Below are 16,915 nucleotides of genomic sequence, written 5' to 3'. Positions count from 1 at the left end.
ACGCACGCGTCCGCGTATACATTGCCGTTCAGTCGGGTCTTGTCACCCCTTGAGACGCCCTTGGAGATGAATGGGTGGATGGGGTGGTGGATGGTTAGATGGATGGATAAGAGAGCGGATGGATGCAGCAGAGAAGGATGGGAGGAGAGCTTTCATCCGTCTCCAGCCTGCCCACTGATGGATCTACAGGACGGAGGATGGTTTTCCCTCTACTCCTCCTCCTCCTCTCTCTCTCCCTCTGGCTCAACCCCACTTCACAAGCGTCTTGTGACCCTTCTCATTGCTCCTCATTGCAATTACGTCCAAATGACACGGGAGACCTGGCGAGTGTAGATTGCCCTGCCCTGTGGATACCCTTTGATTATAACTAGTTAGCAATTATAACAAGTGTTATTATTTCAGAGGCTGCTGATGCTGCAAAAACGGCATCTTTACCTTCCATATGTATTTAAATGTTTGCGTTAGCGATAAATAATAAAACTCATATAATATATATATATATGTATTGTTACTGATATTTCCTCATTGTAACGACACTCAAACTGAGATTAAATAATTAATTCCATCGGTAATGACGTCAGAGGCAATTTCGTTGTAACGCAACACCGCGGTCCCTTTAATTGTTAACGTAAGCGACGTGCTTTGTGCGTCATCACGTCCCTTAGCAAAACAGCCAGAGGCCATGGTCAAATCATTCGTTCATGGGATGTTATCGCCTCTTTCATGCGCCGGAGTCACGTTCAGCAGGCAGGTCTCACATTTTTGTTACTGTTTGTTTCAGCTTTTCAGGAAGGCTTGATTTTTTTTTTTTTCGTGACGTAAAACCGAGGCTGTTTTTTCTTTAACGAACAACAGCTGTAAACGTCCTAAAGTCTGCCAGTAAAGATTGAATTGAATTTTAGTGGGAGGCTGCACTTCAGCTGGACTTCCGCGTTTAAGAACTGATCGCGTTTTATAGCTACGGAAGCTCCACCCGTTCATTATAACGGCGGCATCGGTTACAGTTTATACGTTCAGTTAACTGGACAGAGCAAAAAAAACAACCCAGCAGATTAGTCATTAAGGAAACTATTATTAGCTGTAGAAAACATTTATGCATGCACTCATCGGCCACTTTATGAGGTATCACGTTGGACCACCTTTTACCTTCAAAACTACCTTAATTCTTCATGGCATGAATTCAACAAAGTGCTGGAAACATTCCTCAGATGTTTTTGCTCCACACTGACATGATAGCATCAGGTGCAGATCCCAAAGATGCTCTACTGGATTCAGATTTGGCGACTGTGAACTTATTGTCATGTTTAGGAAACCAGTGTGAGATGATTTGAGCTTTGTGGCTTGGCATCCTACTGGAAGCACCCATCAGATGATAGTAACACTGTCGTTATAAAGGGTTTAAATGATGGTCAATTCAGTTTTAAGGGGTCCAAAGTGTGCCAAAAAACCATTCCCCACACCATTACACCACCAGCAACAGCCTGTACTGCTGTTACAACGCAGGACTTGTTGTGAGCTTTGTAGTATGGCTCCTTATCCTGCTGAAAACAGCCATCAGAAGATGGTTAAACTGTGGTTATAAAGGGATGGACCAATGACTCCAGAAAACAGTCATTGGGATGGACGTGGTCACCAACAGTACTCTGGTAGGCTGTGGTGTTTACTTGAAGCTCAGTTGGTACTAAGGGGCCCAAAGTGTGCCAGTGAAATATCCCCCACACCATTTCCACTCCATCTCTAGCTAAAGCTCTGATACAAGACAGGATGGATCAAGAATTTCATGTTGTTTACCCCCAGATTTCTGACTGTGTACCATCCCAAAGAACTGACGCTCATGAGATATTTTCTCTTTTTTAGACCAGTCTCTGTAAACCTTTGAGATGCCTGTGTGAGAAAATCCCAGCAGATCAGCAGTTTCTGAAAAACTCAGACCAGCCCACGTGATACCAACTAGCATGCCACATTCAAAATCATTCAAATCACCTTCATCTCCCTTTGTGATGCTCTGTTTGAACTTCGGCAGGTTGACCACATCTGATGTACTTAGTTGCTGCCGTGTTATTGGATAATTAGATATTTGTGTAAACAAGCAGTTGAACACGTGTGCCTAATAAAATGGCCAGTTAGTTCTCACGATTGTCGTTATTAATTTGACTTAAGTAAAATGTTCAGTGGGTGCTTTTCACTTCTAATGAAGTATTTTTACAATAATTTATTAATATTGATTTAAACTTTAAAGCTCTAAAATCTTACAATCATATATATTTATTTCCTTTTTCTTGTTTAATCCTTTTCAGGAAAAACCTGCTTTAAATATAGTGCATGAAGAACCACAACCAGGATGATCTACATCATAATGGGAGTCTCGGGTTGTGGAAAGTATGTACACAGTATGTTCATGTATTTCATGCATAAGTTTTGTGAAACAAAAGTAAATGAGTTGTTTCTGTACATTTATAACCATCAGTATATAATGATACCCTGTTTAATAGAGATTATATTGACAGACAATGGCAATTTTATTTATATTACACATTTTATTACATGTAAACTCAATGTGGTTAACACACAAAATAAAGACATAAAAACAATGTCTTAAGACAGTGAAAACGGCACAAAAAAGAAGTAGAAAATTCTCACAGCTAAAAGAGAAGGTCCAAAAAAAGTAAATATTTTCAAAATTAGTTAATAATAATATCATATTTTTATGATATTAAAGGATGCTGACAGTTGTTTTATTGTAACATTTCTCAAACGTTGCTAAACCAGTTTTGTCCTTGATACTCTTTATTTATTTATTTTAAATATAGAAGCACCTTTGGGATCTTCCTATCTGAAAAGGTAAGTAGCCTCAACTCTAACCAACAACCTCCCTACACACACACACACACACACACACACACACACACACACACACACACCTCCCTCCCTCTTGGTTCCTTGTGTGCCTAATACTCTTCTGTCCATGTGTGTTTACCCATCAGCTGGGTTGGCCCCTGTACGAAGGGGATGACTTCCACCCACGGGAGAACATCGAGAAGATGTCTCGCGGTGAAGCGCTTACAGATCAGGTCAGCCCCGGTGTGTGTGTGTGTGTGTGTGTGTGTGCATTCTGTCTGCTTCACTTACATGTCAATCATTTATGGCGTTCAGTCTCTCTTCTGTCAGGACTAAATAACTCTGTTTGACTTGCAGAAACACAAAATTCAACAAGTAGCCGGAGGGAGCTTCAGTCGTGCAGACAGTGAAAGCAGCAGGGAGCGATGCTGAACTTTTCATAACAACCGTCAGTCCTGAAATTCAGTTCAGTCATTTATTATCTGTTTGTTCAGGGCTCATCTCCTCCCCGTCCATGCTGACTTTTTAAATAAAGGGAGCCCTCCAAACAATTGTCTGGCTTCCTGCCAAAGTCGAGTATACAGGCTTACAGGCAGAGGAGCCCCCGCCAGCATTTGGCAGCAGTTCACCGGTAGTGGTGTTTGGTGGCAGATGATAACCTCCCACTCAGAGGTCTGCTTTGAACAGCGAGGAGAATTACCCAGGGACGTGCTCCGTCCAACCTTTTGGCATATTTTAAAAATTGTCAACAGTTGGCAGTTTGAGAATAAATGATGTGCGAGGAGTGGAGCAGAAATGTAAATACAGGATTACTGTCAGGCTCTGGCAAAATGTGTCTTTCATGCTACTATTAGAGTTGGCAGGTTGAGGTTGGCGTGACCAAACAGGACATGAGCGCGCTCAGAAACCTGCATGCAAGGGAGTGAGATTCCTCACAGAAACGTGGCTCTAGTTCAACTAGAGCTGAACATGCAGCCAAAGTTGGACTAATTCTGTTTCTAATTGCAGCGTAATCAAAGATGCGTTTGTGTTGCGACGTCTGTCGGCCTGATCTCCGTTTGATCCCTGATTGTTTTTGTTGTTTTAACCATGCGAGTTGTAAATGTGGGTCGTTACTCTGATTAGACCCACTGTAAACAGTTTCTACCACATTACGCTCACTGAAGTCAGGTCTGTGCAGCCTCTGTGTTTCTGAGGAGCTTGCATAGGTTGAACCATATGTTTGATTATCAAAAGTGAGGGAAGTACCTTCTCTGGCTTTAATCTGCTGAAAACTGTTACCCAGAAGTTATTGTAATAGTCATTAAATCACATCTTTATTGACGGATACCAAAGTGTTCTAACTTGTAAATGAGAGTACAGGGAAGGTCATCAAATGTCTTTTTGAAGGAAACAGACAAGATTTCAAGTCTTTTCCAGCATAATTCAAAGATTCTCAGTGGGCTGTAAAGGTGGACCCTGTGGTGTCCAGTCACAGAGTTAAAAAGATGTCTGACGCTTCCCTAGTCACTTTCATAATTTGAGCCCGATGAATCCTAGCATTGTCATCTTGGAATATGCCCCTGCCAATAGGGATGAAAATATTAATTAATGGAAAAACCTGATCGTTAAGTAGGTTCAGGTAGTCAGCTGACCTCATTTTTGGGCACATAATGTTGCTGAACTTTAGACCTAACCAGCTGTAGCAACCCCACTTCATAACAGGCTCGTGTGATAGGTAGTGGGGTAAATGACTGCAGCACTTCATCCTCCTCTCTTCTTACCCTTTACCGTTTTCTTTCCACTCATTACAGAGTAGATCTGGACTCCTCAGACCACATGACCTTTTTGTTTTGCCTCCAGGAATATCAGAGCTCTTTTTCCCCAATTAGCGTCGCTGATATGTGGTTTTCTTAAGGCCACGAGTACTGCAGTTTTTTACAATTTGCTTGATACAAGTCAATAATTTGACCCTTTTTTTCCACAATGTCTTTCAAAATGTTTCTTTAACAAATGAGGAGCTGCTCACGTCGTTAGTTTGTGTTAAATCATTTGTTGCGAGCCGAAACACGTTATTCACCGCAGTAATTACCCAGTGGAAGGCTCTTAGTTATTTGTGTAGTTAAATCCATGTGGTGACTTTTCTTTTAGCCATATATATATACACCAGCTGGAAAACTATTTAAAGGAGTTAAATACACAATCTTAAACTAAGCTGTGCACAACAAAAATCAGTTTTTGTGTTTAGTGTTTGCATTTCTTTGTCTCTGCAGGACAGATTGCCGTGGCTTCTCAAACTACACGAAGTCATTCAGAGGTGAGCGCTAACCAATCTCTACAAATACATAAGTTCTATCATTTCAAAGGACACAACATTGGCTTTTTTTTAACCCATCAGCCTTTTAAAGGTTGATGTGGGGGGTGTTGTCATCACATCAAAGGTTATAAACGGGAGGGCGAGGCGGCAGGATTTTGACCTTGACCTCACAGTCAAGGTCAGAGGTCAAGTTTTCTAAAAATCTTGTGACTGAGGGGGTAAAACTGATGGCCACCAGTGTTTTGTGGTAATTTACCCTAATATCTGTTCTAAGCTTCATGCTAAACTTAGGTAGTACAACTGCACACACACACGTTTCATGAAAACAGGAGGTATTTTTTATGACATAAAGGAGAAGATGATGGGTTTAGAGGTAGAGCTGAAGAGCAGAGGAGCGAGGTGAGAATGTGCAGGCATGAAATTGTCGAGAAAAAAAAAATGTCGACGATGGTCGTGAAAATTGAGATGAAAACCAGAGAGCCAGGAAAAACAGTTTGGAGAGTAAAGACAGATTAAGTGAGGAAAAGAGGTGAGGGAGAAGCAAAAAGTCTGTCGTCTTTTTCTAAAAACGTCAGCGGCAACATCAAAGAGTCCTTCTGCTTAACTCTTCCACACTCAGATGCACTTATTTTTCTCCATCCGCTCGTCCTTGCGTCAATCTTTTTCTCTTTAGTTGTTGTGACTAAAGTTTACTTTAAGCTTATTTTTTTCAGTCTGAACTTCAGTAGTTATTCATTCCTGCCCTCAGCAACTTTGTACATATGTGCATGTCTTCCCGTTACAGAGAGAGGAGTTCAGGCTCTGATGCTCTCCTGGTGTGCTCTGCACTGAAGCACCAGTACAGACGGATCCTCCTCCATGGCTCCAAAGCCCTCACTTCCCCTTCGGAGACAGACCAAGAAATCTTCCCTCCGGCTTCTCCTGATGTCTTTTTTCTTTTCCTTCGTGGTGACTATGAATTCATTTACCAGAGGATGGTGGCCCGGAGGGGTCACTATATGAAAGCCGACATGCTGCGTTCCCAGTTTGATACTTTAGAGGCTCCGTCTGATGAGGAGAATGTGTTGACACTGGACATCCAGAGGGGCATCGATGATATGGCTGTGGAGGTTGAAAGGCACTTAATCGACCACAGGTCAGGGCTACCAACATAGCCCTGTCCACCACAACAGACCACATGGGATCCTTAGCAGCTGTAACATTGATATTCCAGCAAATATTCAGGATCCTGCAGGATTACATTTGAATGACTTTGGTGATTCCCTGTGTGGCTCTCCACAGCAACCAGGAAGTCACAGTTTCCACTTATTTGAAAACATCCAGCATCTACTCGATGGACTGGCACACGAGCTTGACAGTGGACATCAGATGTTTTTTTTCCCTCTTTCCCTTGAATATCTTGAAAACAGTTGAGCAGTAGATGAATCCGCATGTTCAATTATTATATTGTCACAGATGCACTTCCTGATGTTCCCCTCCTAGTTACCCAGGCTTGGATAAAGACTGGAAAGTTGTGACTCCACGAGGCTGGTGTGGTGTCTCCTTCTGGGGTCCCTGTGGGCATCTTTAGCATGTAAGGTGAATAAGTTAAATACAACATGGAGCCCATTTTTATATAAACTTAAATCTATATAATTTTACAGAAATATAACATCTCTGTAAATTTTGTAATAGATTTAAAGGCCTCGGGAGTAATAAAAAGTATGATTAATGCCTTTATCAGGACAAAATTAATATTTTTAGATACTTGAAAACTAAATACCTACAAAGCTGTGGTAGAAATGATTAACATGTCAACATGACAGACTAAGATGATGAACATCGGTGTAATCACACTGTCATGTAACATTTTAGCACCTCGCTTGAAGCAGCAGTTTGCCTAAGTAGAACAACACAGAGTGTGTGGCCTTTACTGTTGTTCTAGTCCCTTTTGAATACCTAATTAATGTCTGGTTTGTAGTGAGGATAAGAAATAAATCACTGTTTCAGTGTTGATGTAAAACCACAGAGTGTGGCAGGCTTGACGAGCTCATTAGTTATTTAGTGAAGAGTGGAATACACAGTATGTGTGATTTTCGAGAGTTCTAGCTCGTTGCAAACATTTAAAACATTTAAATATTTAGGTGCCATTCTAATAAATGCATTGTGTGTATGTGTGTAAGCTTTGAAACTGAACCGGTTTGTGCGTATTTAAGGATGGTATCTTTTAAGAATATGCCATGGTGAAGATAAAAGGTTTTTACAGCCTGCTGTGATTTCTGCCTGTGGGGGTGTGTCCTGCCTTAGGTACCGCCCTTCTGTACTGCTAAGACCAGAGTGCTTAATTAAGGCCAGATAGATTTGTGTGGAGTGGAAGATGGTGCTAATTGTTTTTTGTTAAGTGACCAGCTTTTAGGTTTATATGTGTTTCTCTTCTTTTCATAGTGATAACGTGACGAATCTCCTTTAGTTTAATCCTTTAACTAAAAAAACAAACAAACACGTATTTTATTACTAATTTTGCCTTCTTTTTCAATCTGGACATTTTTTGTTACTTCTCCACATACCCTGGACTTCTGGACGTTTCGAGTGTTTGATCATAAATGATGTGATGCTGATCTTTTTAATACTTGGAATAAACACATGGAAGCTCTTTATTTGTCCTGATGATTGTCCACAACAAACCCAAAGATAGTCAGGTCACATAAGCTCAAGAAATAAAACCCTACAAAACTAGAACAGAGAAATGATGTCTGACTAAATTAATTTAGCTTATAATTGGTTTCAGCTTTACAGAAAAATAAATGTTAGTCCTAATAAAAGCTGATCTACATCTTTGTTTGTTTTAGAGCCCTGGAAAACTCTGCACAGTGTCTTCTCTGCTAAGAATGTTTCTTTATCATTTTCAGGATAACAAGTTTCTTCTGAGATTGAAATCTTCACACCGACAAAGTCGAATCATTAAAGAGATTTAACCTGAACACTTCACTGCTCCCCTCTGTGAGGTTCAGACCAAACACTCAGACACACTCTCTCACACCTGCACTTGTGGAGCTGTTTTAGTGTTGTGACTCATCTACAAACCTCAACCCGAATATTTTTGGAGCTTCTAATCCAGAAACCCCCCCTCCCGGCTACTCTCATATCTCACACATTCAGCCGCACACACACTTTGCTGGAGATTAACCCCCCCCCCCCCCAGTCTGGCGGCAACAGACAAACACATGCAGGTTGTCAAGCAAAGCGCATCCATCTGATGACAGAGTACGTGTCCCGTGTGTCAGGTAGCTGTAAGCCCCCAAAAGGTAGGAATGGAAAGCAGAGGAACGCTCTCAGTTTAAGAACATCTTTTAATGTTGTTCAGTGCACGGGTCTGTACAGTTTCAGTAAGTGGAATAACACATTTGCCCCAGTTTGTATATCTTGCAGAGGTGAGCATGCAGATGTGGATTTCTGGCTTACATTTTAATACTGTAGGCAATAACATGAGAATAACAATGAGTTAACTTCGACCTACTTTGCTACATCTCAGATTCAAATTGATTTTCATACAAGCCATACTAAAAGACTCTAAATGCCACCTAGTGTTTCTAGTGGGGTAGTGCAAGTTTAGATATTAGAAAGAAAAGCTTTGGGGAGTGTCATTTCTGCAATTTTGTGGATTAAATACTTAATCATGCTTATTCTTAATACATTATTACCCAAAAAGAACAATTTGTAGCCACAGAAAATCCTGCTAAACTAATGCTGCTGTTTGACCCTACTGCAGAACAACTGCAGAACATTATATTTGAACACAGAGGTGTGGAGGAAACGCATCTTATACAAAGCCTCATAAATTCAGCAACAAATAGCACGTATTTACATAAATGAGAAACAACAGAATTGAATTCAAAGTAAATAACAGCATTTAATAGTTCTGTTTACAACAGAGCCACGAGTCGTCTAAAGGATGTTGCTCAGTCTGTTGTTTGCTCGTGAAATCCACAAGGAGATAAATGAGCCTGCTCCTTATGGTGCAAAAATACTGCAGCATAGAGCTCAAGCTTAAGGGAGAGCATCACATCAGGCATTTCATGGCTGATGTGTTTTTCTCTTGGCTGTGCAAATCTCACTTTCTGTACCCGTCTAACCTCAAGATAAACAATGACCTCCAAGCAGGTTTGGACTTTGCATGAAGTCATCTTCTTTCTTTGAACGTCTTTTGAAACTGAGTCTACGTTCGAAGACAAACTTTGTAATTATTTACGGTTTTTAGAGCCTGTGGTGCAGAAGCCGCAGTAGCAGCTAGACAGAGTGGGAACATCACGTAACATATTGCACTCCTGGCTCAGTCTGTTGGCTGAGAATGAGAGTGCGAATTTTCTGCGTGCATCCAGGACATCTGACTGTCTCAGGGTGCTAAAAGCTTTCATTAGACTCTGTCCAGGTGGCAACATGAAGAGGCCTGAGCTTTAAAGTGTGGCAGCAGAGAGATTAAATAACTTCCCCTAGGGATCAATAAAGTATAAAGTATTCTGATTATGATAATAATAACAATATAATATGAATATTTCTGCAAACTTGCATTGTTTTATGTCTACAGTCTATAACAACCCTGGTTCCAAAAAAGTTGGGCTGTTGTGTAAAATGTAGATAACAACAGAATGCAATAATATGCAAATCTCATAAACGCACACTATTTCTGGAAAAATATGAGCTCATTTTGAATTTGATGGCAGCAACACATCTTAAAAGAGTTGGGACGGGGCAACGGAAGACCAGAAAAGTACATTTTAGTAAAGAAAAACAAAACATTGAATGCCCATTTTACACCTGATTTTGTTAATCTGCAACAGGTCAGTAACGTGATGGAGTATAAAAAAAGCATCTTCGAGAGGCAGAGTTTGTCAGAAGTAAAAGTGGCCTGTGATTCACCAAAAAAGTGAGTTTACAATTTGTGGAATAATTCTGATACTTTCCCACAATGCAAAAATGTGAAGACTTTGAATATTTTGTCATAATATTATCAAAAAAAAATTCAAAAAAATCTGGACTGCATTAATAACAGACATGATTCTGTCTTGGAAATCCCTGCATGTGATCAGGAACACTTCCAGTAATTATTGTCTGTGAACACAGTTCACCATGCAGGTTAAATGCAACAAAGAAGCCGCATGTAAACAGTGATCCAGATCCATGCCATTTTCTCAAAGCTCGTTTAAAATGGACAACGTGGAAATTTTTTCTGTGGTCACAAAAATTTTATTTTTAAATTCTGGAAAATACGGACGCTGAAAACTGTCTAAAACTATCTGGCTTGTTATCGCCGTTCAGTTCAATAATGACTGATGATACTTGAGTGCATCAGTGCATAGGAATTGGAAGTTTGCAAATCCCAAAATTCACCATCAACACTGAAAGGTATGTACAGGTTCTAGAGACACGTATGCTCCATCCAGATGACAGCTTTTCTATTTCAGCAACACAGTGCTAATGCAGACTGTATCTATTACAACAGCACGACTCAGTAGAAGAGTCTGGGTACTGAACTGGCCTGCCATTCAGATGTTTCACCAACTGGAAAGATTTGGAGGATTGTGAAAAATACAACAAAGAAACACAACATTCCTCTCCAAGAAGTCCAGCAGCTGTTTTCCTCGGTTCCCAGATTTTTACAGACTGATTAAAGAAGAGGGGGATGTTATGCAGTGGTAAACATGGCCCTGACCCAACTTTTTTGGGAAGGATGATACCATCAAATATAAAATGAACTTTTTTTTTTTTTTCATTTTTTAAAATTAATATATGGGTTTAATAGATTTGCAAATCATTGTATTCTGATGTTATTTACATTTTACATTGTGTCTCAACTTTTGGGGAATTTTGAGTCTACACAGACCACGACTGGTGCATATAAGACCGTGAAAGGCATTGTGTTCTCTTGTTTCTAATATTAACCCACACACTCACACTTCAAGGACAATAAGGATGTAAAAATCCTCCTCCTGTTTTCTCACTTCTCAGTCAGTTTTACATGTACCTGTATACCTCAATATCATAAATGCATACAGCGCTCACCATCCTCAGACCTTTAATTTGTTAAGTGTAGGACAACAAACAGAGTTTAACATAATGTGTGTGATATAAGTTAGTTTTTGAAAGTGCATCAAGTAAGTATGGCTTTTTATTCTCTTATGTTTTTATCTTTTGCAGAGCACTTTACAATCAGTACGGGTGAATCATTTCTTATCATAACGTTCTGTTGTGTAGGTGCTTATGTTTATTGTCGATGTCTGTATTTGTGTATATGTGCACGGATGAATACGTGTCAGAGACTGAGCAGGTGTTGTATAGCAGTGGTGAGATCTCCTCCTGTGCTGATGAGGGCCTGAAGGTTCGCCTTCCTGTCTCTGAAGCCCATTGAGCTCAGCTGCTCCAGCTCCTCCTTGAACTCTCTCTCTGTGTGATGGACCTGACACAACATGACATGAGAGTTATTTAAAGTCTTACTTATTAAAATAATGTGTGAAAGAATTCAAAATGAGATCATAATTAGCGATTTAATTGTGAATCATTTTAAACAAATGGGAAAAAATTAATAAACCTTCCCAGATTTAGTGATTTTGTTAACCCAGACACCCAGTTTTGTTTCTGGGTATTTGGGTATGAGTCTGGATATGAATCAGAAGAAAGTCCAGGTGATGTGGGAAACAAAGATAAATGTTTTGGGGAGGAAAAGGAGAGGAGGCGGCATGAAAAAAAGTTTTTTATGAATAATTGAACTCAAAGAGATGGCCAAGTCGCTGCTGCGGGGGATAAAAAAGGAGCACTGCAATAAAATCTAAAGCAAAAAAGAGAAATAAGTCAATAAGTTTGTCAGAACCACACTCCTTCACACACTGGAGTAAGCAGCAAAAAGCTCTGTGGCAATAACCACCAGAGCTGAATGCTGGCAGCACTCAGCCGAGTTTAGTGGTTCTGCAGGAAAAAAGCGTCAGTATCTAAGAAAGGGAAAGACTAATGCCACCTTCCTTCCCACCAGAAAACAGCGACTCTACCGGGGCTGTAAATGTTGGATCCACAAGTAGAAGCACTGACTCTGAAACTTTAACGATTAACTAGAATTTGAGTCACTGAGGCCCAGCTGGACCTGTTTCAGTAGGTTAAAATGTGTAATAGTTTAAACCACTGAACAAATTAGACATCATTGGCTCCATGAGATGTAGTGTGGTACTCTAATTTATCCACATTCATACCAGCAGCTGTTAATGCAAGCTGATATCAAACAGTCAGTCACTCTTTATACTGCGTAGTTTTTTAAAAGTACTGAATCACTAAATTTCAAAGGCGTGTATCATTTGCCTGCCTAAGGGAAATTCTCATTTACTGTCAAAATGCTATTTACTACTGATATTTTAAATTGAGACTCAACGTTGGAGACAGACAAAAAGTTTATAAGGTAGTACCTCGTTATTAGTGTTAGCCAGGGCCTGTAGCATCTGCTGTACAAACTGCTGCTGCTGCTGCTGCTCTGTCGCTGAAGCAGCCTGTTGACCACTTTCTGATTGGTTGTTCGGAATGGAGTCAGATGGATGCACAGAAGCGGCACCGATACCTGTTCCAGTGTTTCCGAGAGCATTCCTGCATGACGGGCAAGACTGGCGATAAGGTTTCTCTGTCTTTGAAACACAGTTCTTCCACCACAATAGATCTCCTTAGGTTGTTTTTACTCACGCAGGTATGAGAGCTGGAGCCTCTGCAGCCAGAGTATGCAAGCCCTGTTGGATCTGCAACAGAGCCTCCATGGCTCTGGGGTTCAACATGGCCGAGAGCAGCTCTGGAGCCTGCATCTGCACATTATTGATAATGGCAAAGTTATTAATCATACCCACTGAGCAACGGAGTCAGAGTAGAATCATTTTCCTGCATTGCTAAAGATGATCATATCTACATGGATTTTATGAAAAACCATGGCATCTGTCCAGGAACAAGAAAATTATTAGTGTTCCTAATGTATTGCAGACATCTAATCCAGCTGAAAGACAGCAGGTTAACAGTTAGAGGAATAAGCAGACCTGCTGCAGAAAGACGGGGATCTCCTTTCTCATTTGCTGCTGCAGCTGAGGATTTCCAGCCAACAAAGGGTGGCTCAGAAGCATCTGCAACAATACAAAAATGAAAGCAGGATGAACTATATAAGACATCTCTGCTGTTTAGGAAGAAGGAAATGTTGTCCTGCAGTTGCCTAGTGAAAATACTGCACATTTAAGAATTAAAGTGTCCATGCATCACCTGTGCAGCCAGGTCAGGGTTCTGGCTAAGGCAGTTTAAAAGACTGCTGACGTATGGCCCAGACAGCAGGCTCTCCAGTAGACCTGGACTGGCAGTGATCTCTTCTAGCAGTGACTGCATGCCTGAAGCAGGAAGCCATTAATAGAATATTTTAAAAAGCAGTTCAATGATATCTTTAAAATATTTAACACATTTAAAAACATATAACCTCAAGCATAAAGCTCATGCCTGCTGTGATGCTGCTTTGAGAGTTTGAACCAGCTCTGGATGTGGCAGTCAGTTCACTGAGAGGATCTATCGAGTGACCAGAGAACGTCTGATTGGATTCACCCTCCAGTATGTGGTGATTTCTGGGTGATGTAGTCACCGATGCAGATGCTCCTACCTTCTGGTTAAAGGCAAAGCAGATATTAAAAAGAAAACAGGTTAAGCATACAAGATAAGTTTAATCTGACCTAATAATAATCATCATTTTCAAAGTCACACCTGTAATTTTGCTTCTGGGTCAGAATTGTCAGTAATGACTTCAGGATTTTCCTGCTCTGACTGCAAATTTTCTAAAGCTTTGTCCTCATTGTTCATCATTTCTTCTATCATGTCAGGGTTCTTGATGAGCTCCAGCAACTGGAAAGAGGGAGAGATAAGTGCAAAAACATACTCAAAATATCGGAGGGAGAAATCAGGCAAGGAGGAAGCAACTGTACTCATACTGCAGTGAAATTAGAAAGGTTAAAATAACAACATTTTTGCAAGTGTCTACTCTAATGTTAGTACAGATGTTACAATGCTCTGACATCCACTATACCCACCTGTGTTATGACATCTTTGTCGTTAAGCATATCTTCCACTTCTGGGTTTGTTTGCAGGAGCTGCTGAATTTGGGGATTAGACAGAATGAGCTTTCTGATAAGTTGAGGGCTAGAGGTGGAGAGGGTGCTCTGCACAAAGGGGCTGCCCAGGAGACGGTGCATCATTTCTGGGTCAGCCAGCAATCTGTTCTCCATCTGGCGCTGGAGCTCCGGGAAGAAGCTAGTCCCGCTGTCTTCAAGGACAAGGCTGTCCAGACCTTCTACTACAGAAACAAGGTGGAATCAACAGAATGACAGATTATAAGTTCACTGAGGAGCTGAGTACAGAGCAGCAGCTGAAGCTCAAACAGAGAAGTCTGGAGAAATGAGAACCACAAACTAGATTTATGAAAATAGTTAAAGGCGAGAAGAGTTCCCGTGTTCTGCACATCTTACCCAGGCAGAGAGGAGAAGTAGGGGAAGGTGTGATGTTATCCGGTTCAGGGTCGAGGTCTGGGTCAGTGGGAGGTGGAGCAGATGAATGCTGAGGCCTAAGACAGATATCCAGTTGTTGTTTTTTTAACATAAGTTTGGTATAAATAGATTGTATATCAAAGGATCCTGAAGACAGAAGTTACTTATTACTTTAAATTACTTCTACAATTTTAATTTTAAAGAGCGGCCAGACTGTACAGATCTCTGACTGAGAATCTTTGCAGACATAATATTTTGTTTAATACTTCATGTGATGGTGGGGTGATCAGATTCTATCAAATTAAATGTGGAGCAAAATGTACGTTGATGTGGGACAAAGTGGGAGACACTACCAGTGCTTTATATATACGACCTAAAATGTGACTTATATGTAATGTTCTCCCTGTACTCTAAAATCTCACCTTCCACAAGCTTCCAAAGTAATAAGTAGTTTCCTTGGCTTTTTCATAGATTTATTTGATTTGCTTTTGGAAGACACTCATTAAATTCTGACAAATTTAATATTTTATTTGCTCTATTTTAATATTTTATTTTACTGGGTTTTATTGTAGTTTTTCATGAGGCTATATATTTTTATATATTTATATTATATATTATTTATATATTCCCTGCTCTCTGCACAGACATTTTATAAAAGCCAAATAGAAAAGTGAAAGTTCTGTATTGTTGCACTTTGAAAACTAGAGCCAATAAAAATGTGGAATATTCTCTGAATATGCACAATAAACAGCAAAGAATAAAAATGCTGCGTAGTCCCAATGTGGTACATGCGGTCTGCAATATTTTCTTAAGAGGTCACTAAAGTTCTTTGCAGCTGACCCTGTTGCATAAGTAAGGCGCAAAACATATTAAACATGTTAAATATTGTTCCTCCTGTACAGGAGGAACAATATTTAACACAAGCGCACACACTGATTTACTGACATATGTGACATGTAATTTAAAAAAGAAAGTAAAATCTGTCTTATTTTTTTTCTTGATATTGAAATGAACTGACTACACTGTGTTTAGAAAACACCACAATTTTTTGTAAATTCCCAATAAACTCACCACACCTATGAGAACTATTTGGGTGATTGGACTCACATACAATTTTACCCCTTTTAGTAAATCTGGACCTATATCTTTATTTTCTTTATTAATACCAAATGTTGGTTTATTACTAGCGACGGCATGAACCCATGCCATAAACAGAGCAGGTTGTTCATACCTTTGGATCATGCTGAGGCATACAGACCCATTCAGTCCTTTAAGGTGACTCAAGGGTTCAGAGTCTTTGAGGACTCGACTGGAGTGGATCAGGACCAGCTCCTCTGCTGAGGCTCCCAGGTGCTCTGACAGACCCCATTTAAACTGCACACACAGAAACACACAACCCCCATTGTTATTTAATGGTGATTCCCCCCCCCCCCCCCCCCCCCACACACACACACACACACAATTTTTGTCTCTTTTCACAAAGTTATTCCATTCAAAACAATCTTCCCACGTGCAGAGTCACTTTTCACATAATAAATCTGTATTAGCACTCTGGGCTGCACATGAGTCCAATTCCAATTTCTATACCACATTAGTACCTTTAGTGATCCGCCCCCTTAGTTCTTTAGCCACGTAAATTAACAAAAACATTAATTTCAGTCTATTATGGCATGGAAATAAGTCTCAGTGACGTTGTCAGCCTGTTATTACTATTATTACAAGGCTCTGAGGCCAGCTGGCTGATTGTGCTTCCCTGACCTGTCTGACGGTGCAGTCTCCTCTAACGATGAAGTCTCTGCTCTCCGTGACACTTGTGACGGTAACGTGGATCCTTTCAGCCCTGCGGCGGTGTCTCGATGTTGTAGTTTCGTCTTTCACTGCTGCCGACATCACTTGTCCGGCCCGCGGGGCTTTAAACACGGTGCAGAGCAGGAGCGCACGGTCCCGACGCGGACTGCGTGTCTGTCCCGATGACTCGGCAATAAGTTGTGCGGATGTGTGCCAGCTGAGGCCACACCGGTCACTGAGGTGGACACGCAAAGCCCACACCTAGCTGCTACTATGCACAGATCTGATGCCCCTGCTGCCGGTTATAACAGTTTTTGAGTGCACTGACAAAAATAAAATAAAATACTTAATAATAAGCCAGTTATGTAACCAGACTTAACTTAAAGATATAGTGCACCATAAAAATCAGACAGCAGTTCAAATCCTAGATGCTCTCAGTTCACTTTTAAACTCTCATTCCAGGAACAATAATGAATCA

At 40.6% G+C, this 16,915-nt stretch overlaps 2 protein-coding genes across 6 annotated transcripts; one reads left to right on the top strand and one right to left on the bottom strand.

Annotated features, from left to right (window-relative positions):
- Nucleotides 1-233: 233 nt before the first annotated feature.
- Nucleotides 234-7,766, top strand: LOC146376266 (putative gluconokinase). 4 transcript variants are annotated; one of them, XM_084945320.1, is made up of 6 exons: nt 234-323; nt 2,298-2,379; nt 2,811-2,841; nt 2,985-3,071; nt 5,091-5,134; nt 5,919-7,766. In XM_084945320.1, the coding sequence occupies exons 2-6, from the start codon at nt 2,342-2,344 to the stop codon at nt 6,286-6,288; spliced, it is 570 nt and encodes a 189-aa protein (XP_084801446.1). In that variant the 5' UTR covers nt 234-323; nt 2,298-2,341; the 3' UTR covers nt 6,289-7,766. The 4 variants fall into 4 exon arrangements, with proteins under 4 accessions (XP_084801446.1, XP_084801444.1, XP_084801445.1 ...); XM_084945318.1 differs by lacking the exon at nt 234-323 and adding an exon at nt 440-747; XM_084945319.1 differs by lacking the exon at nt 234-323 and adding an exon at nt 440-751.
- A 679-nt stretch (nt 7,767-8,445) lies between these two features.
- LOC146376265 (ubiquilin-1-like) lies at nt 8,446-16,774 on the bottom strand. 2 transcript variants are annotated; one of them, XM_084947277.1, is made up of 11 exons: nt 16,408-16,774; nt 15,881-16,023; nt 14,632-14,726; nt 14,197-14,459; nt 13,874-14,011; nt 13,616-13,775; nt 13,388-13,509; nt 13,171-13,254; nt 12,830-12,945; nt 12,562-12,736; nt 8,446-11,567 (listed from the first exon to the last, which is right to left on the bottom strand). In XM_084947277.1, the coding sequence occupies exons 1-11, from the start codon at nt 16,537-16,539 to the stop codon at nt 11,424-11,426; spliced, it is 1,572 nt and encodes a 523-aa protein (XP_084803403.1). In that variant the 5' UTR covers nt 16,540-16,774; the 3' UTR covers nt 8,446-11,423. The 2 variants fall into 2 exon arrangements, with proteins under 2 accessions (XP_084803403.1, XP_084803404.1); XM_084947278.1 differs by having other exon boundaries at nt 13,616-13,772.
- Nucleotides 16,775-16,915: the final 141 nt, after the last annotated feature.

Source organism: Perissodus microlepis, chromosome 12 (genome assembly GCF_051167445.1).
Source record: "Perissodus microlepis isolate ML-2025 ecotype Zambia chromosome 12, ASM5116744v1, whole genome shotgun sequence".
Lineage (NCBI taxonomy): Eukaryota > Metazoa > Chordata > Actinopteri > Cichliformes > Cichlidae > Perissodus > Perissodus microlepis.
The sequence above is the reverse complement of the archived record's forward strand: the minus strand, read 5'-3'. Positions and strand labels throughout refer to the sequence as shown.